Below are 26,250 nucleotides of genomic sequence, written 5' to 3'. Positions count from 1 at the left end.
ACTGTTCCCCTATATCTAAACTTTCCAAAAATATATAATTTACGGGGGTTCTGAGCTTATTTACCACTAGAGAATTGTTAGCTTAAAAAGGTCAATTTCTTGTCTTGGAACCTTAACCCTTTCACCACATGGTTTGTCCCAAATCCATTGTTTCTATGGTAAAGTTGGACCTGTACACAGGGAACTGGGGGTGAAAGGGTTAATTGGCAAACATAGTGAATAAAGCAATGAAAACAATCTTCGACAGAACTGTGAGACAATAATGCATGCAAGTATTCCTCTGTGTTCAGGGAAGAGTGTCAGACGTCGGTTCATTTTGTTGGTGACTGAATTTCAGTCCCATCTTGAATTCAGTTGCTAATAAAAACAAATCTCACAATCTCAAAATTGCTTTGAAAAATAAAACATGAAATCAATGGTACAGTACATCACAGAGTTCATCTGGAACGGGAGTCAGCACCAATACTGAGGAAAATACATTTCACATGCATGACTTTCATGATCAACAGCCCCAAACATCTACCTGCAATATATCCTTTCTTTTAAATTTCAGTGGCAATAAGTTTATGTACGATACTGTAATCCGATTGTTTTGAAGTTCCTTTGGAAATCTTCTTTTCATTTTCACAATCATTCAACTCTTTTTAGTGAAATTGAAATTATTTATTTTACCTGGACAACTGTATGCCTATCTATTCACAGACATTTAAAAATCGCTTTCATAGCTAAATTATTTTCTTACATAATTTGCTTAGCTGTAATTCTCATGTCATACTTTCACTGTAATGCGATCAAAGACACCAAATATTTCAGTTAAAAAATATATCCGTTCTGTCTGCTTGGCATTTCAAAAAAATAAAAAAACAGTGATCTGAAGCTCCTTTATTGTAATTATTTCTCGTAATTTTCTTCTTTGCAGAAGTATGTGAATATAATATGTACGTTGGTGAGTGATACTTTCAAAAAATCTGATCCGGTGCACGTGTAGTATTCTGAGAATATAGTAGAGAAAGAGGTGAAAAATGTAATTTGTATGACCTTTGAAGTTGTATGCATGTATCATGAGATACAAAATTGAAGGTTGCACAAAACCCCGAGACAAGTGTAGCTGCAGGTTCTGAGAGCGTTGTTCTGAAAACGTAAGTATGTAAATTATCAGAGTATGCATCCATGAAAAAACATGGCCTCCCAAGGTAACATAACCACATGAAATGTTTTCTTAGGAAATTAAAATGTTGGAAACCCCAGTAACAGCAAAGTCGTCAATTCATTTTGTGTTTGTGTGTGTGTTTTTGTTCAGTGTATCAATTTGGTCTACTCCCAACAGTGGCTTGAAATATCTTCTAATATTCTATTCGGTGCGGCTAAGAACAGCTTGCAGATCAGTTAGGTGCTGTGTGATAGTTGGCGACTGAATTTCTGTCCCAACTTGAATTCAGTAGCTGATAAAAACAAATTTCATAATTTCAATCTCATAATGCCAGTGTGTAATGTAATGACAAGCCAGTGGGAAGAAAATCTAGAAATACATTTGATACACTGGACAAAAATGCTGGAGAGAATTTATTTATCAGGGTTTTAGTGATCTGAACGCCAATCACGACCCTTTAAAACTCTGAATATGAGAGTCCCATGGCTGAGATAGAATCTCCCAAGCCGACTGTTCTGCCTGGAACTTTACAGACCAACACTGGACCAAAGTAAAACTCCATGCCATCCCTCTGCCAAGTCGTGATCGGATTCATCGGATCGTACATGATAATCTCTCTTCTGAGCGGTGGAGAGTTGACAGAGAGGGCGAACGCCTCAGGGGTTTTTAAACTGTACTTCTCCGCTGTCATCTCTGTTTCTTCACAGGCTTGCTGAGATGCGGTTCTGGTACCAATACCCACTGCTGATTTACTGTTTCCCCATGTGCCCGCAACATTGGCAATGACGTGGAAGGACAGCGAATGGAAATGCACCCTGGTCAGCCTTGACCCCGCTAATTTTCCTTGGCCATAGGTCGATAGGATCCAGTGCATGATGTCACCCACAACTCCAATTTCAGGAAAGCCCTCCTCGGATTCTATCACACCCTGGTGTGGTCCATTTCCAGCTGATGATACAAAGGACAGCTCTTGCTCATTCAGACCCAGTGAATTCACAACAGGAAATATCTAAAAGATGAGAGATTGGTTGTAGGTATCTGTTTCATAGATCTATGTGTACTTCCAAATACATGTGTATATGTGTACAGAATCGGGAAAATCCATTCTAGATCAAATACGGGATCCTAGTTTCTCCCTTACAGCTCACATGCATATTTGCAGATGTATGACAAGTGATAAAAAACCCACTGCAATTTTTTCTCACATACTTCTCTTTTCTTTCGTGGAGAATTCAATGACATATTACAAACTTCATCTGCTAATTTCATGGTAGCACAGACTCTATATCACTCAATTTTACTACGCTCTACTACAGCATGAGTCTGCTTTCATTTCGGCAAATCATTGTTCATACATACATATGGGGAGTACTGAGACAATGACATTTTAACATATACCATATTGAAAGTCCTAGTGTCAGTTATTTCATTGACAAGTTTCCAGTTGCTGTATAGTTGATGAAAATCTAAACCTCATACCTGTTCCATAACCTGGTGCATAAATTTACTATCTGCCAAGCTGGCAAGCTCAAGGTGCACTGGAATGCTTCTTGGTATTTTTTCAATCTCCTTGACAACATCTTTGAGTCTCTCCTTCCAAAATGATTCACTCTGTCCAGGTAGTAAATGCAGACCCGACAGGATGACCATGTCGGCTCCAAATTCTAAAAGAAATTGGGCACATTAGCGAAGGACTTATCAGTGCTCCCTCTGTAGGGCAGTGCTGGTAAATAGCACACTAGTATCTGACACTATTTGCTGACACTTTGCATGCAATGAATTTTTTATTATTTCATGGTAGAATGACCACATCAATTGCAGGTATTTGTTCTGAGCCCTTGTAAAAATTCAAATAGCAATGCTCAGAAAGATTTAGTAATAAAAACATGATTTTAATAATGATGACAGTGAAGCTGTACAATTAAAAATACCGTCAAGGACACTATGTGCTCACATTCGGTTTGAATTGGTCCATTCAAGAAATATTTAAACCAGAAAAACAGAATGACAACAGCAAATAAGGTCTCCAACTTAGGTACTGGAGGTCATCTTTAGGAACATGCATATCAACTTCTATAGCAATGGGAGAAGCAGATCCTAAATACATAAGCAAATGTCAACAACAAAAAACAGAGAAGGCTTGATAAAAAAAGAAAAGGTGGGAGTGGGCAAAAATGCACAAGGGATCTGGTAAAAAAGTAATGCTGCATCATCGATCTTCTAGACCCTACCCCCTCCTGATATCAAATGTTCCACCCCTTGGTATTACATAAGACCAAATGACTGGAAGTACGGTACATTTACAACCTTGGAAATTTTTAATTAATGCCATGAGAGTTATCATTCTAATGTACACATCACTTAAGTTAGTTACAGATAGTTAAATGCCTTCCACTGTGGGTGGTGATTACAACATCTGGAATTATCCTGGATCCAAATTTCTCATCAGTTCTTGTATGTCTTACATAGAAAAGTTGCAAAAATTGGTCCAAACTGAAAAAAATCACCTCAGCTTCTGGATCAAATTTTCCTACAAATTGGTACCAAATATGACAAAATTATGTTCACAGCCTTCAAAATTGTCTCACAACATATCCTGGGTTGGTGTAGGTCATTTAAGGTCACAAACTGAGAAAAGTACCTAAAATATACAAATTTTGGGGTTTCCCAACACTTTGAGCAGAAAATTTATCTAATAACATCTTTCGGGACTTTATACCAAATTACAAAGCTATCAAACAAGGGACTTTATACCAAATTACAAAGCTATCAAACAAGTAATTTTGAGATAAAGTTTTCTTGACCAAAAATGACAATATTGTCTTAAAAATACAATTTTTTATATTTCAGGACAATTTCCACATATCTAACTATTGTCATCTCTGTACGTCTGTGTATCAGATATGAAAGCTGTCTGTCCAGTGGTTTTAAAAAGGAAATACTGTCTTAGATTTTTTGACCAAAAATGACAAAATTGCACAAAAATAGTAATTTTCCCAATTTTGTCATAATTTCAACAAATTAGAAGAGTAACACCCTTGCAAAGAGACAACCCAAATTTGAGAGCGATTGGGCTGGCGGTTTCAGAGAAGAAGAATTTTTACTGAAAATGAGAAAAATCACAAAAAAATTCAGCAAAAATACAAAATTAAGGATATCTGCACAATATTCTTAAAACTGTATAAGGTTCACCTAAGGTACTTGCACACAAATTTTCAAAGCAATCAAAAAAGCGGTTCTTGAGTTATTAATTCTTAACCATTTTCACATTTTGTGAGCTCATTTGCATAATTTTGGCAATGCAGACTTCATTTGAACAAAATCCCATCTATAGCCCAGGATGCATCCATACACCAAATACCAAGCTGACACATGCAGCGGTTTGCGTGTTTTTGATGTTGACGGACATACTGTACATACATACATACATACATACATACATACATACATACACACATACATACAGACGCCATCGACTTCAGCCTATACGATAAACTCACATTGGTATAACCAAATGTGAGCTAAAAATGATAAAATGCGGTGGGAAAATGGGAAACAGCTCACTGAATTCTTTTTATCAAAATGTTACAAATTATCAGAAATGAATTAAATTTCCACACTTTAAATGAGAACTAAAAACTACAAGTCATTGTGGCAGTGATAGGCTGATTGGTAATGATGTCACAATGTCCTTCATTACGTGTAAAATAAATATATTTATGAGAATTTCAGAATTTGCTTTTACAAGCTGGCAAAATGAAGATTGAAACTAAAAAACGGTCTTTTTAAGGAATGTGGCAACAAGCTGCAGCAGTACACAAAGATGAAAACTGACAATTATTTTTCTGACTTTTGTCATCAGCAGCAAATGTCACAGCACATACAGTAGCTATATTTAGTAACAAATCTATAGTTGCAATTAGCGATACACCAAAATTTGTTTCATATTATCACCTTTGATGTTGTCGGCAAATAGTTCTAATTTCTCCATTCTGCCATTGGCTTGATCGTTTGATGTGATGAAGCGAGTCGCAATCGGCGTGGTCATAGAACCCCACGTTTCGCCCTTGGCGTATTCCATGATGAGGTGAACCTCATCTGACGCTGCCAGACTAGATGTTGGTACAGTAATTCTTTCATGGAACAACCGCTTCAGTTTGGGTCCGACCGGACCGACAAAAAGTACCTGTGAGGAAACGAAATGCCCTTGATATTTCACTTTTACATTGCATTACCATTGCTTGAGTTGGATGACACTGAAATACTGACATGTGTGATACAAACAAAAATAGATGATTTGATAATTTGATAAAATTTCTGCTGTGACCATAGTTTTTGTATGGTTGATTCTTACAGTAAATAGGCCTCTGGCCCATTGGTTTACCAAAATAAATAAATAATAAATAAATAAATTTATAGTTCAGTTAAATCAGAATCATTACTTGTGCTACATCATCATACTAGAATGAAAGAAAACGTCTTCAATAGAATAAATTCCATCAAACTGTTTCCAGCATACACACATCTAATAAAAATTCAATCATGAATAACAAGGGTTATAACCTTGTCTCATGTCTACAATGTATGTAAATTCAAAACAGTCAGACCTTCGCTTTCACTGTGCAAACATCATAAGTTACAAATAAATTTCCTGTACAACTTCTAAAGTTTTTACCCATGAATATTATTGGAGGTGACATCTGCCTTTAAAGGCTCTGATTGACTCTGTTGAAAACGTTGGGAAAAAGTCTCTGAATACTACGTATATGTACCTATTATAGTTGAATGTCTTTGCTGTAGAGACAGCAGGCAAAATCAGATGAACTGCAATGCACAGCAGGCAGTGATATTTATGAAATTCAGTTTGATATTTAGCTTCATTTCTCTATAAAGAAATAGTGGTGTAGCAATTGAATGAAACTTGAGGTTTTTTTAAATATTCATTTATCAATCCCTCTTTGTATTTGGTTACACCTCATGCAAGATATTCACTGTCTCCACTGAGATTTTAAAATTTATCTGCATGATTTTTATAGGCGGTACAGTGTTTCATATCTGTTTCAGTCCACTCATAAATCAGTTTGTCATTTTGAATTGTAGGTCGTGATTAAGATAAGCAAATTGTCTCATGAAACACAACCTCTTTGGATCCATGCAAAGTCGTCAGGAAACATCAAAATGTGAGATGAGTAATCTGATTTTTTATGAAATACATTGCATGTACATTTTAATGGAAAAATGATACTTATGAGCCTGTCAGATGAATTACAAATTTAGACAACCCTCAAATTGTGTGATCTTCTTGCAAAATACTACTGCTGGTAGCATGTACATGTGTGTACCATATTGTATGGCATTTAATATCAAATAGTCTGTAATTGAATAATAATTAGCCCTTCCACCATCAGGATTCAGTGTGTTGTAATTGTTTTCAAAAGAGTGCTTTGCCAACTGGTACTCACAGAAGGGGGGAGAGGGGGGGGAGAGGGGTAGAAAGAGTTGGAGAACAGATATGATCCCTACCTGACAATCAGGTATTATACTTGCTATCTTCTGACCTGATAAAGCTGCATTACCACCAACATAATACTGTCAGAATAAAAAGTAGGAACCAGCATCTTAATTACCATATTGAACAAGCAATCATTTTTTGTAATGACCTGTACCATACTGTGCAAAGCATTTGACTTCTCAATAGTTATAGTTTATAGAAACATAAAATAGCTAATGGAAAGCGATGGGGATCCTGGTACGTAGTTCACAGATTGATGTACTGTGCACATATACAGAGATGTCTACATCGCTTCATTGCAGTGATTGTACATATGTATAGAAACTGTAGCAATGGAATTTTCCTAAAGTCATGCAAAAATGGTTCTATACTTCTGAATAAAAAGGACATGTAGTGTTCAAAAGACTCAATATGAGAAAGAGATCATGTGAAAGTGGTACAAACAATTGTTTGTGTATGGAAAAACTATGGCACATTTGTGCACATGATTTATTTGTTTACACTATGGTCCTTTTGAATTCTGGGTTTAAATATCAATTGTAGGAACGAATAGTGATTGATTGTGTACGTTACAGAGTGGGTGATTGAGCTAGGCTACACTATATCAAACTCAAAGATATTTCAAAAACATTGACTAAAGACCTACAATACTGCTGTTTTTGCAAGCATCTTCACTTGACTAAGTATGCTTAAAGGGGCAGCTTTTTTATCAGCTTTAATTCTAAGCATATTGATTGAATGTGCAGAAATTTCAAAGGAGAACAAAGGACTAAAATCACATGAACAGTCAATGTCAACAACTGCTAATATGAGAACCAGGGATTGAAGAATGCCCCTTTAAACCACCTGTCTGTTTCAATAATGCCCTTTTGCGAATTCTTCGATTTCAAAGACTTATGGTTTCTTAAGGGCACAATCATGAAATCAGCAGTCTGAGGCAAAGATGAATTGACCTGCTCTGTAAACAACTGCTATTTCAGCGACTGCAAAATATAATTTATTCCTTTCCTTTTTTTTTTTGAGCTTTTTCCTAACTGCGAGTGATATGAGTTCCAGCAATATACTAGCACTACCATATGTTGGTTGTATTACTAAAAAAACATACATTTGCAATTAAACTGGTAGTTGCAAAAAAAAACTTATGTTGCATGAGACGAAATATTTTAATATAACATTTATGGAATCTGTAATTCCAGAATCTCCCATTTGTCCTGGTTTTTGATATCCCAATCATTACACTTTCACCATTAAAATCTGCTTTAATAACACTGATAACAGTATAAAAAACTAGAATTGCTATCATCGACAGAGAAAAACATACCAGTAATTTAAATTTGATCAATGTGATGTAAACTTAAAACTCACCTGCTTGTTAGGTAGCTTATCTGCAGCTTCGATCACTTTGGCGTAGACTTTCTCATTCGAAAAGAATCTTTCAGCTGCTGCACCCCTTTCAAAGAAGAAGGAAAACGCTTCTCCTAGGTCTTGTAGAGAGTTCAGCAAGTCATGGTCTTTCCCCTTGCTTGGATCAACACCAAGTGTGCGGAGCAGCTCTGTTGCCGAGACTATCAAATCAGCATTACCGTTTACGCTGAACGGACAAAAGTTCAAACCAAAGTTTGGAAATTGAAGATGAATCAATGAACTATGAATATGAATATAAGAAATGGGATTCCTTCTGCTTCACCAAACCACAGTAAAATTATGCTGAAGGAAATTATCTTATCTTATCGTCACAGAGCTGACCCAAAGTCCCTACATTATGATGGAAGGCCAAGGAATATACTGCACTAAGATGTCCTGAGAGCAGGGGTAATGTGAGGTGACAAGGGTCAAAGGTTATACTTGATAATGATGAAAGTTCGGGCCGCCCGCTATGTCTATGACCACAAGCTACTTGAAGGCCAATTTGTATTATGTATGACACTGTGAGTGCATTATCCGATTATTTTGACGATGGAACGGCCGTGTGAATTGTACAATATAGACCTGTAAAACTCACTAGTGATCAGGAAGTTCGGACCGTGGTGGTTCAATGACAGCATGCATCTTCAAGTTCCAGTGATTTAAAATTACACTTACCCTACGGCAACTTTGCTTATTCTCTTCGCAGGTGGGGTGATGTGCTCTTTCCAACCAGCAATTGTGCCAGTTTCAGGTGAACTTACGCCATGCCAATCTTTCGATGAATTTCGACTATAGATGTATGCTAGCGCAATGACTAAAACACCATATGTAAACAGATTGTTGAACATGACTGCATGTATATAATATCTCGATATGCATTGCCCGGTGACTCGAGGTGACCGCAGCCGCAGCCTAGTAATCGGTGTCCTGCAACACCGGAAATAACATTCCCGCCATCCGCGTACAAATGTAAACAAAATAATTCCTTGAAAATATTTACGATTTTCACTTTTATTTGGAATATAGAAACAAATCGTCCTCAGCCGCAAGTTATTTTTTTATTTTCAACTTATTATGCAGGTTTCGATTCTAAATGGTTCAATATCGGATAATCTGTACGGCGCAGTAATACTAGTAAATGTGATACGTGAAATACTATCAATATTCAAGATGGCGTCCATGGAGTTAGACTGCTGGAAAGGCGATTGGGGACTGCCGTCAGTTGATTCAAACTGTCTAATTGTTATGGTGAGTCTGCTTACTGGTGTATTGTCGACTTTCTAGCTCACAACAAGCACATGCTCTTGTTTTTCAATCATCACTTCAAAATGTCTTCAATCATTCGGACACATGTGCCAGTACTTCTGCACGTACGTGGATCACGTACGCATAGCTTGCACATGCGAAGTCGTCTGCTAGAATACGTGATGTAGCCAATGAAGGTCCTGTTGTGGAGGGGCTGCGTGTACGAGTGTACGCCGTGCAGTTTGCGTGAAAGAGACAGGGATGGCGAACATCGGTCGGTATCGTATCAGGAGGACTGTCAAAAACAACGGGCGGCATAGTCAAAGATGTTTTTAGAACTAATTAAAGGCTCGTACAACGCTTTTCCTCCGGGCTTTTCCTCGAGGAATACAAAAAATGTAGACGCGTCTTTTTATCTCCATGATTCTACATAGCGTTCCAAGGTTGCCACTTTGTCACAGTCAACTTCTATCCATGGAATCTGCTGGTTACGTGCCATTTGTCGGGTATGCTTTATAGTTGACAAAAGAGAAGTACAACCACGATTTTTGTTTCCCTTTTTTCTCAGGCGTACGCAAATTGCAGGAGCACCTATCAAATTGAGAAGAACGAACAACCCCTGGTGGTCACGTACAGGTACATTACGTAATCAAAACACTCAAATTAATCAAAATGAAAATTTAAAAAAAAAATTAAGCCATTTTTTTTTCATTCTAATTTCACATCGCCTTCTTTTTTCTCCATCCTCACACGATTTTAATTTCAGGTGAATTGCCTACCTTCAGGAGTGAGAACAGGGTACTCCATAAACCCATTGAAATTATTAACTACCTAAAGGACCACAATTTTAGTGCAGATCAAGAGGTTCCGGAGAAAGACCAAATGACAGCATATGCCTTTTCATCACTTGTTGAATACAAGCTTTTGCCAGCATTGGTAGGGGAAATTCCTACTTCTGTCACAGTATCTCCATTACAGACGATATGCCATAAGACACACTTGACACACTCACTTGTTCAAACCCAGGATGTGCAGTATAACACATATCTTTGTTTATGACTGTCAATTTCAAAGGTCTATTAAAGAGGCCTCCACAGAGTTTTCATGGTCATACTACTGTGTTTATACACAATCATACATTTATTGGAATGCACAAAGCCATCTTGAAGAAAATTGTCATAATGCGAAGTGAGAATTTACTTGCTTATGATTGTTCAGTCTCAACAGGTGCAAGTTTCTGGTGTAGACTATGATGAGGTGGCACAGACTGAAACAGGAAAATTAGAAATGCAGAAAAAATGCTGAATACTGTAAATTATCAATGTGTTTAACAACCTTATTTTGTATCTTTTCCTCTGTAACTTTTAGTTGTACACATGGTGGATGGATGCAAAGAATTATGTAGAGTTCACTCGCGTCTGGTATGCAAAAGCACTGCCCTTTCCTTTCAATTTTTTTATACCTGGAAGAATGCATAAAGCTGTCATAAAAAGGTTGGAATCTTCCAGAGGAGGACCTCATGTGGAAGATGGAGAACTGGAAAATATTGTGAGTGTTACGCTATGACAGCTTGATAAAACCATGGCGGTAGTCTCACTACTGCCTCCATGTAAAAAGTAGCTAACAATACATGTACCTCTTGAAATGGTTACCGTATATCAAACCTGTCAAAGTGGCCAAAGTAGGCTTTTGACACTTGAAAATTTTCCATGTAGTCTTTGTGGTTCTATCACAACATGAAGACAAGGTCTGCTGTACATTTCAACAAATTAATGCATTTTGCTATTTATGTGATGCTAACACAAAGAAAGCAATAATGATTAATGTAATTGTCGTATGTAAACATGCTCTATTGACACTCACAATGCTGATAGCAGCATGAGTGATATATATGAACATGGTCTGCTGTGATATTTCATGATGCTATATTTTAATTCTTGTCACATGACATAGCATTGTTCTTCTGTAAGCATGAAATAATATAATGCCCAGGAATACAAACAAACAGCAGTTCACAAAGTTTATATGATTTGGTTATTTATTCCTCCCTTGTAAATACAACTCTTAAGGAATGGTTATATCTTTATATCTGCATTTTACACCAGAGGAAATTTTTTTGATGTCAATTTTCAATTTGACAGCAATCATTGAAGGAATGCGATATGAAGGCTGTTTGATTGTCATGCTAAGCTAGAATCAATCATATTAATTATTAAAAATATGTTCATCTTTGTGATGAACTCATCAAATGATTAATCAGTCTCAAAAAATCTATTGTTGACTTGTTAATGTATGATAATAACAGTAAATAGAGTAATGGCTTGTGAAATACTTGAAAAAAGACAAGAATTTAAGTAATCTAATTTTTTTAATTTATACCTAATGCCAGCAAGATTACAGTATTACATTATGGCTGCTAGTAGAATTGTTCCACATTCCTATGCCTGACTCAATACATGAAATGATATTTGTATCTATACCCAACAGCTGTTGAAAGATGCAAGGGAGTGTTTGAATTTACTCGCGGCTCGTTTAGGAGATAAAGATTTCTTCTATGGAAACACGTAAGTATTTGCTTAGTGTGATATTAGGTCGGATAAAAATGAATTTCAGTTGATGTTGATTTGCTCATATTTGTGTGGATATTGATACTTATAAGTTTTCCAGTAAATTGGTCAGCAGTTATTCATGGAACTTAGGAACATGTAAGGCCAGAGTAAGGAAATTCTTTGTTTTGCATCTGCGCGCAGGTTTTCAGAGTTTCAGTATCTCTGCAGATTGAATTTGTCCATTCTTGATGATATTCTGTCCCAAAGCAAAGTTTTGACTTTTACATCGCAGCAGTCTATTGCAACCATTAAACCATGAGGTCAAGTAGCATTGTGTCCTGTAGAAGCATGTATAGGTAGGTACAAGAATTGACAGGCTGTATGAGAAAATAATAACATTATTTTTTGTTAGATTATTTGTTGTTTTTTTTGCCTACCTGCCTATCTTTCAGAACATTGAGTTTGTGCAAAACAAAGAATTTACTTACTCTGGCCTAATTGGTTAAAAATAGACAGCATGTCATAAAATATAGTTTTATGAGATATTTTACTGGTTCATTACTGTGAAAGCACAGTGTGATGCACTGAGCAAATAACAGAGAATAGTCTCCATACCTCTCTGCAACTCAAGTTGAAACATGTGGTTATTATATGTCAAAGCTTTGATAGAAATTCCACAAAATTTCATGCTTTGAGAGGGCAACTATATCATGCATACTTTGTGACTATGACTGTACAACAAACGTCATATAACTGCAAGTATTTTCATGTCTTATGTATGATATTTCATTTCATTTATTGCCATAAAGAAATATTAATAACAACTACTATAAACTTTTTACATATTACTAAAAAAAAAGAAAGAAATGGCAATTAAGGAGCCAAAAAATAGCTTTTTGCTAATCTGGTTAGGCCAAACCTCAAACTACATGTGCATCACTGTTAAAAGGGCTAGAAAGAAAAGAAAATCCAGTACATACAATGAGCTTAAAATGTAGGAATTTACATAATAGTGACTACTTTATGATTCATCGATGAGGTGTTGTTTTAACGCTTTTCTAAACAGATGTTGTGATGTGAGTGATTTCATGTGAATGGGTAAACTATTCCACAGTTTAGCGCCTGAATATTTAATCGCAAATTTACCGGCATCTGTGTATATCTTCGGAATAGCTAAGTTTTGCTGAAAGGGGAAGTTCACCAAGGATGATTTTTACATATGTGCTAACTTTGTGGTCACTTACCCCGGAAAAGCTATTTTCGCCATTTATAACTCGCAAGATTTTTTACAAAAACCGATAGAAATAGTACAGGAAGTTGCCCATGTACTTTGAATCATGGGAAAAAGCGCCAAGCTTGGAGCTTGCATAATGTGATATGGAAGGGACCATTTTCCCATGGGTATGGCATTGTCTACTCACCCATGCTTAAACCAGTCTGTGCGTATTTACATAACTTTTGTTTATACTTAGCATCCTTGCATAAACGATGATTCACCTATAATAAACTGTCCACTGTCAGATTTTGTGTTGCTGTTTACTACTGTGTTACTGTGAGTGGACAATGTGGGGGCCATACCCGTCCGGAGATGGTCCCTTTCCATATCACATTAACCCTTTGAACCCAGCTCGGACAGAAATGTCTGATGACGTCATAGAGTACCAGGGGGTCAGGGTGCAAAGGGTCAAGCAAGCTCTAAGCTTGGAGCTTTTTTCCCATGATTAAAATTACATGGGCAACTTCCTGTACTATTTTTATCATTGTTTGTAAAAAATCTTGCGAGTTGTAAATGGTGAAAATAGTTTTTCCTGGGTAAATGACCACAGAGCTACCACATATAATAATCATCCTTGGTGAACTTCCCCTTGAAGTTTAAACCTTGTATGTCGGCCATGGTCAACCATATTGAAATAGTCACTACCGATCGTACAGATCAAAGATGAAACTTCCTATGCTAAGTTTATAAAGTTTAAAGATATGATATGGGTAAATGGATTTGAAATGATCATTTACTTCTTGCATTTCACAAGAATGGGGCATTTATTTATGAGATGTATAGGAAAAGTGGAAAAGAATTCTACCAATTTAAAGAAGTTTTTGAGTAATTCAATGAACAGGCAAACACCTCTTTGGCAGTGTGCCCAATAAGCCAATTTTCAACGCAGTGTTCTTTGACTCACACAATTTTACACATACCATGTATGTATTGGTGATTATTTTAAACAAAACTTCCAAGTAACCAGACACAGTTTACAAATCTTAGAAATTAGGAGACGAACTGCCTGCACTGAGAGGTGTTGAGATACATGAACGGTCAGAGATTGAGCTCTTTTAGCTGCAACTTTTATTCATTTTCCTTTATTTCAATTTCTCCTTCTATAGTGGTATAGTTGGCATTGTACTCCTGTGTTGTAATGCCTGCATGTATGTAATTTCCAGTGTTGTTGTATATGACAGTTGAATTGTTTTCGGGATTAGAATTTATTAGTCCCCATGGACGAAGTCTGGGGGGACTTATAGATTGGGTCATGTCCGTCCGTCCGTCCGTCCGTCCGTCCACACAGATATCTCAGACATGCCCTGGTCAATTTCTTTCAAACTTTGCACAAGGATAGTACCCTACCCTATACAGATGCACGTCGATTTGTTTCACAATGCAATCAAATTTGGCCGTGTTAGAGGACTTTTTAGTTTCCACCTCCATAGACTCTCATGTATAAGGCAGCTGTCCGTAGACTCCCATGTATAAGGCAGTCCATAGACTCCCATGTATAAGGCAGTCCATAGACTCCCATGTATAAGGCAGTCCATAGACTCCCATGTATAAGGCAGTCCATAGACTCCCATGTATAAGTCAGCTCTACATAGAATCCCGTGTATAAGGCCAAGTAAAATAAAATTTAGTTTCTCATCATATTCATATAGCAAAAAGGATGCGGTGACACAGTTTTTAGCCCCACGGATGAAGTCCAGGGGGCTTATAGATTGGGTCATATCCCTCCATTCACGATGATATCTCAGATATTTTAACAAAATGTCACGTGACCTCGGTGACCTTTGACCTCAAATATACATATTTGTCCATGACTCAGTAACCACAAGTGCAACCACCCTTCATATATGGTATGATGGGACACCTTATGACGCCACATATTGTACCTCATTAATTATGCACATATCTAATTCTGAGCAAGCCAATAGAGCTGGATGTCTGATTTTTTGTATATAGGGATAACTATAGAATAGAAATTTTTTGATCAAATGTCATGTGACCTCTATGACCTTTTACCTAAAATATATGTATTTTTCAATAAATAAGTAACCACAAGTGCTATGTCCTTTATATTTAGTAGGATGGGCGACCTTATGACAACACACGCTTAACTCATTAATTATGCACATATCTAATTCTGGGCAAGCGAATCGAGCTAAATGTCTGATTTTTGGCATATAGGGATTAATAAGCGATATTTTTTTTTTTTTCAAAATGTCACGTGACCTCAATGACTTTTTACCTTGATTATACATATATATTGCATAACTCAGTAACCACAAGTTCTATACCCTCAATTTTGATACGATATTAGACCTTAAGATGTCACATCTTGGACATCATTTATTATCCACATATGTATTTCTTGGCTGGCCAATACAGCTAGAGGTCTGATCTATTTTCCCGATTTAGAACCATAACTTAGATATGCCTCATGTGTTTCAAATTGGGAAAAACAACATAGACCTATGTGCCCATAGATCTTAACATATACACTCCAGTGATACTTCTTAAAGACCACATTTACCTGCCCCATCAAGACGAATACTCCACTATTTCAAGTGGGGACTATGTCATTGTCAATGACTTGTTTGTTGATAAGAACGTAGCCTATTGACATTATACATAATGCATTGTGTCTGCAAGGCTAGTACTTTGTATTTTAACCTATCAGTACTCCAGGAAGAAGATAAAATGTGCTGGAGCAAAAATTATGAAAATTTTATCAAAAGTAACAGCTAATGCCTCTTTGAAAACTTATATCTGTGTAAATTGTTCCTGGCCCAAGTTTCATATATTGCCTGCTAATCTTTTTCTGTTGCAGGCCAACATTCACAGATGCCATACTCTTTGGTCATATAGCTCCTCTACTTAAAGCGCCATTTCCTAGCAGTAAATTACAGAACCATTTGAAAGGCTGTCCCAATTTATGTGCATATTGTGGCAGAATTTTACAGAGGTATTTTCCACCGGACCCAGAAGGTAATTGAACACCACTGAGAATTTTAAGTCTCTGTTCCGTATTTGCACAAACTTCAATGGTTACATTTATTTGTTACATTTGATTATCCTAACTCTTCCACTTACCACAGTCATAGTTCTTCAGTCAAACTTTCTGTCTGAATCTTGGCAGAAAGGCATCTTATTCCCGCTTTCAAATCCACAAAAACAGAAACATCTGTTCTAACTAGCCATCTACTTGGCCCTCCAATTCATTCGCTTTGCAGCCAATTGTTAATACATTGGGCTGTCCTCTTCAAGCAATTAAATTCTTTGTTTTGCGTCCACTCAAAATGGGAAAAGGTACGCGTCTAAGCGGCTGAAAAACACACACAAGAAAATTAACTCAATGTAATTTGATCGCAGCAAATAAAAAATTGTAACAAAATTTTTAGTTCAGAAAAGCTAAGCGGTTATGTCCTAAACTTTCCTATTCAAATACACTGTGTGTGTTTTTCATGAAAACCTTAAAAAACCTAAGCGGGCGGGGACGCAAAACAAAGAATTTAATTACTTTGGCCTAACTATATTTACCAACAACATGCACTCTGCAACATTCTACCATACTTTAACCATTTTCAACCTTGCACAAATACCTTATTGTACTTTATTTTCTCCCATATTATTTTCTACTTGCCTTGTCAACCGTGGAATATTCATTAACTTATTGCCATCATTGAAAAAATGTCATACATAATGCTCAGTATATTGTACAAAGCTATAAAATAAGAATGGGTTCTTAGTGCTGTTTAATAAATTGTGAGATGTTCAAAAGCAATCAAGAAATAGAAATAATCTTTCATAGACTTGATATTGCTTTAATCAGTATATGTTATAGAGCAGAGAACACAACTAAGGACAGCAATAATAAAATGTATATGGCCCATAAATGTTTTAGCATATATCATATGGACACTGTATTTACATCATAAAATATCCTGCCAAATGGTACATGTAGTTTATGCTTTTCTGGATTAGATGCTTTGATGGGATTCTGAATTTTATTGCATTGCCATTTGCATTGCCATTTTGTTTCAATAGCAAATATCATACCCATACACTGAATACAGTACTCAATGCTACTGATGTAGAAGTATTCATAGTGCAGAGAAACAAGTTGTAGCTTCATATTACAATTTCATAAAATAGTCAAAATTAGAGATTTTCCATCGCAATATTCTCAAAAAAAAAGTTCACATAGTTGTTCTTACAATGGTTACAATTTCATTTGCAGACGATACTAGGCCAAAAGCCAAACCTGAAGAGAAACCGGATGACCCATTTGAAGATCCTCACAAACTCCGGAACCAGATCCTGTCTGTAGGCTTTGCTGCAATTGCCATGGTAGCATACGCATTACTCAGTGGACTAGTTCAGGTTGAATTTGTATCAGAGCAAGAAAATGACGAGGAGTCCTCACCACCAGAACTAGAGGAATTTGAATTTGATGACGATGATGACACGACGTAGTGAATGCTACAGATATTTATCTGTAATCAGACTTTACCTGTTTTTCTTTCATGAACATCCAGTGGTTCTGCATGATACACGGTAAAGTTAAAAAAAAGACCAAAATTTTCAAGAACCACTTCTAGTTATTTGAAGATGTGGTGATTTTTGCAATCACGGTTTTTCCTGATACTTTGATCAGGTCTGTACAGGTTCAATTTAACCCTCAACTACTACACCCTGTGTGAATGTGAAACAGCTCCCGAGAATCATTGAGCATATTTGATCGTTGCAACTTGAGGAATCAATATGCTGAAGAGTCGTAAACAGACTATAATAAGGTTCTGTTGTCAAATATAATTGGATATTCTCTTCAGAGGAATGTCAAAAGTATGTAGCAATATTTACATGCATGATCAGAATAGAATATTATTTTCATTCACCCCTCCGTATGATGTCACCTAGTTCAATGTTTGATCCCAAGAGTACCATATTTGCTTTTGTTTTTCCAGTATTTGCCCTTGATGTTAAGAAAAGTATTTTCAGCCAAGTGTTCATGGTTTACAGTTAATAAATGAGTAAACTATTTGATGGTGACAGAGCAGTCACCAATAAGTAGTTTCGGTGTAGCATGAATGCTTTCACTGGCAGTTTCACTATATTGCGATTTAAAGCAGTCCATCAGAAATTATACCTACCAATCAATGCACCTTGGGCATTTCACCACAACCTTCGGTTTCATTACTTTTTATGGAACCACACTGAGAGAATTTTTCATTTTTTTTTGACTGGCTGCATGACCATATAATAAATATACAAAAACAACTAATTCAGTCAGTCACGATATCGTGTTTTTATTTATTTATTTTTTATTGTTTTTCATCCAGATATCAACTGCATATTGTGGAAGGTTGACAAAGTTTAATCACTAGAATAACATGTATTGAACTGACTCTAGTCAATTTTTCATGCCCGTTTTGACTTGATGTCTCTGTAGAACACTCCTAAAATTGCATTCAATAATGACACCACCACACACATATTTAGTAACACAGAGATGGTAAGATAGTTTATTTTACTGTATGGAATGTACACTGATTTGCAGTATTCTAAATCACAAACACCTGTGGAAATACAATTTGTACACAAAAGACTGCCAAAAAATACTTTGTACTTTGTAATATATGGTTTGGTCTTTCTAATACAAATCTAAACACTGATTCAGTTCCTACAAAAATATGTTCTAGCAACTAAAAGCCTTTTCAGATTGTAATTTATATTTTTGTACGTTACTCTTACGGGTGATTTTTGGTTCTAGTATGAAATTGAATTATTCTATACACGTGCAATTGATGATTGAATAAGCAGAAATTGTAAATCTTAGCACGTGCATTTTCTTCCAGACTTGTTATGTCATCTGTAGACATTTAAATAGATTCTGAGGTTCACAAAAAAAATGTACAAACACCTTTATTGCTCCAAACTTGACAGCTCTGAGGGAAAGCAGCCTGAGATATCTGCATTTGGATATTGCCAATAAAACCCAGTAGTCCACTATTTTAGGACAATCTCATAGAAAGTCTTCCTGATTAGATGCCAGCCAGCTTGATATGCAGAAAATTACACAGAATAGTCTTTATATGTATTCAAACACCAAAATAATTCTGGAAGTTCAAACTCTTGTAATTGTATCCTCACAGTATCATAGAACTTAGTCCCCAGGTTCCAAAACTGCAAAATAATGTATCATGTATTTTCTGTTCAGAGTAGTAGGAAGAAAAGTAAACTTTTACAATAATCAAAGTATCCATTGTTCTAAGAAATTCTTTGAAGTATGGATGAGACAGTCATAGTAATAGGCATCTCATAGAAGAAGGAGTTCATTTCACAGGTGAATTTTTCACACTTTGAAAGAAATCTCATTCCAGTCAGGTATCTTACATGTATGTGTATATACATGTATAAACCATGTACAGTTGAAGGTTCCGTCTATTATCTATCTGTACGCACACTAAGAGAGGAAAGATCCAATAAAATGTTATGCATGGTTACTCATTACATTTGCTGCTTTGTCATTCAATCCCATAATCCATTGCTCTTCAACATGTCACAAATCCTATACCCCTTGGTATGTATACAGAGTAACCAATCTTTATAACGGGCAGTGAAAGTCAAGTTTTCAATTTTAAAAAGGGACAAGTGGTTTTTCTTACCATGGAAGACTATTCCAAATTGGTTTTTTAGTTGTTAAAAATCAGTACAGCAAATGCTTAGGGTTACCTATAATTTTTGTGTGCATTATCACTAATCTTGCAAAATAGCTGTGCCATTTGCACAAATCGTGTAATGAATGCAGTGCCTTCCCACTGGGTCTCACTATTTGTAAAGTACATCATGCTCAGTAATAGTGCACCAAAAACATAATTTTTCAATGGTGGTGCAGACTTGGAATAAAACAAAGAAAGCATGAAAAACAACTGTCAATGATGTCAGTTCCAGACTGATAGAACAATGTATATTGGAATAAATTGGCTTTCAGTATTGCTGTCAGTATTGCTGTCATACTAAACAAAATAGCAGATGATAGGTACACTGGTTTGTACCATGAATGATACTGTTGTAGAAGCTTAGACAATGTATAGTCCATGTGCCAAGTGTGAAAGAAACTGTTCCTGTAGTGGCCCTAATAACCAACAACATTGGAAATTACATCACATTTCAACATGCTATGTTTCCATTAGGACGTATAAAGTGCTAAGATATTGGTCAAATCATTACTGCAGTAATAAATACATTTGGACATAAAAAAATAAAAGTAACAAAATGGTTTACCATTCAACCATGTGGATTGCATCATGAAAAAACTGACATCTATACAATGTGTAACGACAATGAATGCCCTCAGAGTCAAGTTTGCCCACATATTGATTGAGATAGACTTTGTAAATGTGAGCAATGGTTCTGGAAGGATGCAAAGAAACATTGCATCTGATTTTTAGCTCATATTTGGTTTTGTATATAAATACCAAAAAGAGCTTATATGATGAGTCGGTGGCATCTGTATGTCTGTATGTTTGTGGGTATGTATGTGCGTATGTATGTCCGTCACACACAAAGGCTCCCATACCGCTAAAGCTACAATCTCAGTATTTGGTGTACAGGTAGATGCAGGGGTTGAGATGTGAATTTGTTCAAATGAACATGTCAGTGTCAAAAAGACTGTCTATGCTCAAACTAAGAGGGGCTAGCTGTAGTGCTGTGCATGTTGCTAAAGTTGACATCCAGTACCTAAAGTTTCAGACCTTATTTACTTTTGTCATTCTTTTTTTCTGGTTTAAATATTTCTTGTTGTTTTTCTGGTTGTACTGTGCAGAAATCATTGTCATAACATTAATGTAGAATTTTCCTGCACTGAACAGATAGAAACAATATTTATTGTTGATCTTTGGTAACCATACTGGTATATATACCAATTCTGATCAAATTTGAGCGACACCGTATAATTGCACTATTTTTACAGTTTTAGACTGTGTTTTGGAATCTGTGAAGTATCCTGAGTTTAGGAAATGTATTACAATGTCTATGTGTGTGATTCCTGCAATAGCCATTTGTGTCAAGTATTTAACTATAAACATCAATTACATTAGCAACCATTGATTCACACTGACTCTAACCATGCAGTACATGTAACAAATATCACTAGCACCTATTGATACTGTAGCCGTGCACAGTCTGTTTGTGGAGAGACTGTGAGCTGTGCAACTCCATGGTTAGCCAGTTGAACACTGCTTTGTGGTTTAGCCATCAGAAGTGATCATTCGACAATTTCCATTGTCAATCTGGGATTTTTCAGAATAACCAAATTGAATTGTTTGGCCTCGCTGTCATTTCTCCCGTCACCATTCATCAGACATAAGCCATGATTATCTGCTGGTGCTTCAATCCATCCACGCACGACCTCTGTCAAGTTCACCTTCCAGACGACTCCATCCTCCTCCGGGATCTTCACCGGCCATCCCTCCTGCACTCCTTCCAGCAGCTTTCCAGCCAATTCCCAGGTCATTCCGGTGGCGCTCCATTCCACCTTGATTGGCCACATGGTCACTTTACTGGCTGTGACTGGAATCCATGCCTTGCATGCTTCTCGACGTCTGCCTCCAAATACGCCACCTTGACCCTGGATGGATCAGCTACCATGGAAACATCAAACTGTAACAGTGACCTGTGCAGGTGGGCTCCCCTAGGTGAGTTTGGAATAAAGCCTTCCAGTCTCCTCAGGTCATCAATTCCTCCAATCAGCAGCTCATTGCTAGATGGATTGGTACACACCTCAGTTTCACCCACCCATGTTGCTTTAAACGGTGAAATGGACATTCCAGCAAACACCACTATCTGCAACTCTGTAATTATAAAAACAAAAATTAAAACATTAAATATTTCATTGTTCCCTGGGATTGGATAAGATTCAGTTTGGTCTTTAGTGGTGCACAAAATTCAATTTACTTGTTTGACATCTTCAATATGTTTTTAGGTCTCAAAACTTCCTTCCCATCAAAACATCAAGGGCACACCACAATATTGCTCAAAAAGGTGTTAACAGGTGGTTTCTTGGCTGGCAGGCTGATCATGTCATTGTGCCAGTCAGTTGTCAATCCCACACTTACTCCCTCTGTGAGAGGGAGGGCCTGCCATGCCAAAAGCGATGGATACAAATGACGACTTTGGTTTGAGGGGTTTGTTGATAGGAAGGGAAAACACTACATGATGAGAGGGCAGAGGAGAGCTTTTTAGTAGGGTGAGAACAGCAGCGAGATAGTTCCTAGTACAGGAGTAGCAAGAATGGGTTTTTCTCAGATCCTTTAAGATGAAGGTTGTGGCGAACATCTTAGTTTCCCTTCTAAATTTTAATTTTGTTAAAAATACCTTAGGTATAAATGAAATACACTTCTAAAGCCCTAACCCATTCCGAACCCTAACCTGCCAACTAAGCTGTTCGCGCAAAAAGGTGTTCGTGCACAGTTTTTCAGCAGGCAGGCAAATTTATAAACTAATCAGTGTGCTGGGAGAAAAAAATCAATATTTACAATGGGCGGGCAAGAAAGTTCATTTTTTTAAGTGGGCAGCAAGAAAATTTTTGACAGTGGGTACTGGAAAATACGCAGAGGGAGGGGATAGCCCTGCGTACAGGTCTGTGTGTTCCCGGCGTTATACGGCCTCCACCACAGCCCTGCAATGGTCTGTGGAGATAACTGGTGACTCTGCGGTCCGGATCCGGACCAAAACAAAAAAAACGGTCTTTTTGGCCGAAATTCTACTCTATCGGGGCAAAATCCTTTCCCTGCCTACCTTTACCTCCTAACCGACCCCAGAAAAGATGCTATTAACCTCTCCTAACGTCCAAAACCGCTTGTTTTCTGAAACATAACGTACTCGACAAGTTGTTTACCCATGGAGATCGCCATTTTGAATCTCGCCAGTTATCTCTATGGACCGTTGCAGGGCTGTGGTGGAGGCCGTATAACGCCGGGAAAACACAGACCTGTACGCAGGGCTAAGGGAGGGGAATGCCGTGGTTAACTTGAGGGGAGATTAAGTGCCTAACTTAGAGGGGAGCAATGTTCCAAGGTATACTGTTCGCACGGTTTTGCGTTGATCTGGTTTGCCTGGTGGGCATCTTGGACAATGGGGAATTTCAGTAGTGGGGAGAGGGCAGTGGGGAGCTTGAACTAGTGGGGAGTGGTCAGACCATAGATACTGGAGGGCAGTGGGCATCGATATTCAGTTGAAGGGCATATTTTCCGTATCCAGTGGGAGGGCAGCTACGAACAGCTCTGCTTTCCCCTCCAAATTCTAGGTCAAGGTCAAAAATGAGTAAAATCGGTATGATCACCCTTCAAAACATGTTTTGTGATGATTTTGCGAAATTGATGAATTACCGGTTGGTGGCATTTGCTTGTAAGACCGTGCGTGCAAACCCTAATCCTGAACGACTCCCTCAGTACTTGCAAGTGATAACACAGGCGGCCCAATCACTATTAATAAGCTTATTATTGAGTTTTTCTCAGTTTTCTGTGTCACTGTCAGTCCCTCTACTTTTCTTCATGCTCTGACTGATCGTAGTAAATACAATAAATGACTATATAGCCTAACCTATAGCCTCTTGGCTCTTTATTTATTTTACACCCCGTTACAAGGACGCTTATCTCTCATATACACATCATGTAATTAATTAGTCAACACAACTAGTTATGCTAATCCGTGGGCTTGTCAAGGGTTGGTCAACATCGGAAAGATAGAGATGTAAACCCGTTTTAGTAACCTTTCCTATCTTTCGCGATGTTGACTAACCTATAAAATCCTTGATAAGTCCACGGAGTAGCATAATTAGTCATGTTGACTATTAATTACAAGATGTGTGTATATGAGAGATAAACGTCCTGTAATGGGGTGTAAAATAAATAAAGAGTCAAGAGGCTATAGGTTAGGCTATTTTATTTACTACGATCAGTCAGAGCATGAAGAAAAGGAGAAGAACTGATAGAGAAAACTGAGAAAAACTCAATAATAAGCTTTTTAATAGTGATTGGGCGGCCTGTGGTGATAATTGCAAAACGCTGTTTCCACTGCCATTATTCCAGCCGAGCGCTAGCTGGGCAGCTGGGTTATAGTACAAATCGCAGTCATCCCAGGGGTCTATGAACGGATCTGGGTAGTTTTCCCCATATCCATTCCTGACTACACGGTCATGGAATACCCTATTCCCTATTCCCAGGCTAGTAAGCGGGCTGTCCACATGATATCATTTCATGTTTTCGTAGGGCACAGGCGCTCAGATCACACGATGTACGCGTTCCCGTGACTGACTGCACAGACAAGCGAGAAAAATCTGTTGATTGTAATCACTGTCTCACATCACAGTCAAGCGGGTGGAGGAACTGTGCTCACATGCACAGCGCCGCGCGCGTACGTCATGGACCTAAGCCGAGTGATTCGCCGGGATCATCAGCGCTACCTCCATGTTCAGATGAACACAGAAAAAATAATTACAGCAAGCATACCTGTATGCGATGTCGAAAGCCTTCGGCTTGATAACCTTGTAAAAAGCTGTGTATTTAAATCACGATCGAAGGGCCCTTCAGGCAAACGCACACGTGCGAAGGATGATGACTTTCTGGGACCTGGAAATTTTTGGTATCCTCTCGCTTTCAAGTCGCTAGCTCCCCACGTGTTTTCGTCAGGGGCATTTAGACAATTCCTGTCTGATGAATTAACAAATACATTTAGTCACTTAACTTTGTGTAAAATTTACTTCTAATAAATTGGTTTCCCCACGACTTGGCAAAGGATATTACATTCCTGGCCTCCATACTGAGGACGTTGACCTCATTCTATTAGTTTACACTGAGTTGGGGGAGCATTTTTGACCTTTGACTTCAATCGCCCGCTCAGAAGAAAGGTAGTACTTAGGTGCTAAGAAATTGCTTTCAGAATGTGAATGATATTTGCGTTTCAGGCGAAAGAAATGTTTATTTTGACAGTTTTACTCAGCTCTGCTAGCTCAATCTTGAACGAAGTTAACAACAAAAAAATAAATGCACATAGTATCCGCACTGTATTAAGCTTATAGCCTATGTGATAAAAAAAAAACCAAAAACTTTTCTTTCAGTTCAGTTGGCAAATTGGAGTAATATTATAGGGCCCAGACAGTGCATATGTAAGGGATCCGTCATTATTTAAGACCTGGGGGTCGTAAGAATTTTATTGGAAACTCTGAAATTCAAGTAACCCCCCCCCCCCCGCCAACCATGACTAATTTAAGTACCCCCTCTCTACCACAGAAATTTGACTAACCCCCTCACTTAGAAAAATTAATTATGTACATTGTAAATTTTACAAAAATGCGGCAATAGCAAAGACTTTTCAAATCCTAGTGTACCCTTCTAGATTATCTTCTTTTATCTGATGACGATCGAAAAAGGTGAAACCAACAAAAAAGTAAGTCACAACAAAATACAGATATAAAAGCTCACGCTATAACCAATATCCAACCATATATGCTAAGTGTTGGTTAATTTGGGAATTATGACAGGGTTTTCACTAGGATATCTGACTGAGCAGAATTTGAAAGTACAGGAGAGAACATGCGAGAGGCTGAGGGGGAAAGTGTCAGAGGGGGTGTCACGTACGGTGCGTTACTCCTGCGTGGAAAATTTTGAGAAATTGATGAGTACAATGGCGTAGTGTGTTGCAATCTGAGAGGTGTTTTCATTTTGCTTTTTAACTAAGAAAAACTGTTAGAACACCCCTCGGGGAGAGCACGAGAAAGCCCCCCCCCCTCTCGCGTCGAAAATTTTGAGAAATTTAAGTGTGCCGGCAATGGTGCAATCTGAGAGATGTTTCAATTTATTTTGCACCAAAAATTGAAAAACCTCCCTTCTTTCTCTCCACATTTTGAGCAACCTCCCTTGTAGCTTTCAATTTTTTGAATGATCCCCTCACACTCCGACCCCAGGCCGTAAATAATGATGGCTCCCTAAGGACAGGAAGAGTTCTCTTTCCGTACGTCAAAATAGAAAATGTTTTAAGCCATTTCAAATCGTATTGCGATGGTAGATATAGACGATCTGCATCAGCCTTTTATCGTCAAAATCGCTTGAAAATAATA

General features: G+C 37.5%; 2 protein-coding genes and 1 long non-coding RNA gene across 3 annotated transcripts; 1 reads left to right on the top strand and 2 right to left on the bottom strand.

The window, feature by feature from the left end:
• Positions 1-208: 208 nt before the first annotated feature.
• Positions 209-8,997, bottom strand: LOC139121300 (ADP-dependent glucokinase-like). The gene is made up of 6 exons (XM_070686077.1): positions 8,745-8,997; positions 8,028-8,253; positions 6,674-6,739; positions 5,105-5,336; positions 2,630-2,814; positions 209-2,159 (listed from the first exon to the last, which is right to left on the bottom strand). The coding sequence occupies exons 1-6, from the start codon at positions 8,915-8,917 to the stop codon at positions 1,608-1,610; spliced, it is 1,434 nt and encodes a 477-aa protein (XP_070542178.1). The 5' UTR covers positions 8,918-8,997; the 3' UTR covers positions 209-1,607.
• Positions 8,998-9,239: 242 nt separating this feature from the next.
• LOC139122188 (metaxin-1-like) lies at positions 9,240-18,602 on the top strand. The gene is made up of 7 exons (XM_070687609.1): positions 9,240-9,286; positions 9,883-9,950; positions 10,081-10,250; positions 10,683-10,862; positions 11,802-11,878; positions 15,961-16,118; positions 17,371-18,602. Exons 1-7 carry the CDS (start codon positions 9,240-9,242, stop codon positions 17,604-17,606), a joined length of 936 nt encoding a protein of 311 aa, XP_070543710.1. The 3' UTR covers positions 17,607-18,602.
• Positions 18,603-18,627: 25 nt separating this feature from the next.
• Positions 18,628-24,972, bottom strand: LOC139121297 (uncharacterized). Its single transcript, XR_011549253.1, has 2 exons — positions 24,644-24,972; positions 18,628-21,985 (listed from the first exon to the last, which is right to left on the bottom strand). It is a non-coding gene; the product is annotated as an uncharacterized lncRNA (long non-coding RNA).
• Between the last annotated feature and the right edge of the window lie 1,278 nt (positions 24,973-26,250).

This window comes from Ptychodera flava, chromosome 21, assembly GCF_041260155.1.
Source record: "Ptychodera flava strain L36383 chromosome 21, AS_Pfla_20210202, whole genome shotgun sequence".
In the NCBI taxonomy this organism is placed as follows: Eukaryota; Metazoa; Hemichordata; class Enteropneusta; family Ptychoderidae; genus Ptychodera; species Ptychodera flava.
This window is presented reverse-complemented; position numbering and strand designations above follow the sequence as displayed.